The 1,378-nt window shown below is 56.1% G+C and overlaps 1 protein-coding gene across 1 annotated transcript, besides 2 other annotated features; it reads right to left on the bottom strand.

Annotated features, from left to right (window-relative positions):
* Window positions 1-429: 429 nt before the first annotated feature.
* On the bottom strand, window positions 430-1,053 carry Tco025E_08806 (Rab family, other; the record flags this gene model as incomplete). Its single annotated transcript, XM_029375645.1, has 1 exon — window positions 430-1,053. The coding sequence occupies one exon, from the start codon at window positions 1,051-1,053 to the stop codon at window positions 430-432; it is 624 nt and encodes a 207-aa protein (XP_029224249.1).
* A 287-nt stretch (window positions 1,054-1,340) lies between these two features.
* Window positions 1,341-1,368: a microsatellite.
* Window positions 1,369-1,378: a microsatellite.

Below are 1,378 nucleotides of genomic sequence, written 5' to 3'. Positions count from 1 at the left end.
CCTTCATAAACAAACACAAACATCCGTCTGTAATTAACTTTACCTCCTTATGCCCACTGGCCTTCTTTTTTTTTTTGGTTGTGTGTGTGTGTGTTGACTTTTCCTTCATTTCGATGTCTTCGTTTCATTCCGTTACTTTCTGCGCCCTCTGTTTTAACACAAATTTGTTTGCCTCAACTGTCTCCGTCTTTTTTCTTGTCCCTCACCCCGCTGGGAGGCGGCAGGACGCACAGCCACTGAGACGTGTGTGACGGGGCGGGAGCCGCTCTTCCCATTTCGCCGCGGACGCCGCGCCTGTGCGTGCTTTGCGGGACTTGTCCTCCTCCCTCCTCCTCGACCGCACGCACCCATGCGGGAGCAGCAGCGCGGCGCCTCGTACGGGCGTGTGTTACGTGTACATGTCTGGTGCGCGTAGGGGCGGGGGTCCCCTCAGCAGGCGCACCCCTCGGAGCCGCCGCCCCGCGTCCCTGGGGCGGCGGCGGCGAGCGCAGGCGCCTGCCTGCCCGACACCACGGCGGGGTCCAACTCGCCTTTTTGCACGTTTTCGTAGATCATTGTGGCAGTCTTCATGAAGGCGTCATCCACATTCTGCGCCGTCTTGGCGCTGGTCTCCATGAACACCAGGTTGTTCCGCCTGGCAAAGTTCTCCCCCTCCTCCCGCGACACCTGCCGCTTCGCCTCTAAGTCGCACTTGTTCCCGATCAGCATAATAACAATGGCGGTGTTGGCGTTCGCCCTCGCATCTTCCAGCCACGTCTGAAGGTGCGTAAACGTCTCGCGACGCGTGACGTCGTACACAAGTAGCGCGCCACAAGCGCCACGGTAGTAACTCCGCGTGATGCTGCGAAAACTCTCCTGCCCGGCGGTGTCCCAAATCTGCAGCTTCACGTTCTTTTGCTCAATCGTCACCACTCGCGCGCCAAACTCCACCCCAATTGTCAAGTCGTGCAGTGGTTCAAAACGCTTGTCCGTGAACTGCAGCAAAAGACAGCTCTTCCCCACACCACTGTCACCAATGATGATGTACTTAAACACGTGGTGGTGTTGAGACATGCTAACGCAGCGATATGTGCCTTACCCCCTCCTCCTCTTTTCCACTGTCAACTAGCTGCTCCCTATAATTCGTGGTGGCGTTTGTTGTTTTTAATATAAGTTCAATTTCGTCCCTCTGTATTCCTACTGTGTAAGCGTTAGATTGATATCTCTCCCTCGGGAAGAAAGGGGAGAAAGGGAAGGGAGCATCTGGAAGAAATCAAGCGGTCATAGATAAAATCAACCAGGCATCCTCACGCTGCCGCGTGCAGATGCAGCTCCACTACACACAGACGCACCCGCAGTGGGAGGGAGAGAGAGAGAGAGAGGAGGGAGGAAGGAGGGA

This window comes from Trypanosoma conorhini (genome assembly GCF_003719485.1).
Source record: "Trypanosoma conorhini strain 025E chromosome Unknown Tco_14.4_contig_00881, whole genome shotgun sequence".
Classification (NCBI taxonomy): domain Eukaryota; phylum Euglenozoa; class Kinetoplastea; order Trypanosomatida; family Trypanosomatidae; genus Trypanosoma; species Trypanosoma conorhini.
The sequence above is the reverse complement of the archived record's forward strand: the minus strand, read 5'-3'. Positions and strand labels throughout refer to the sequence as shown.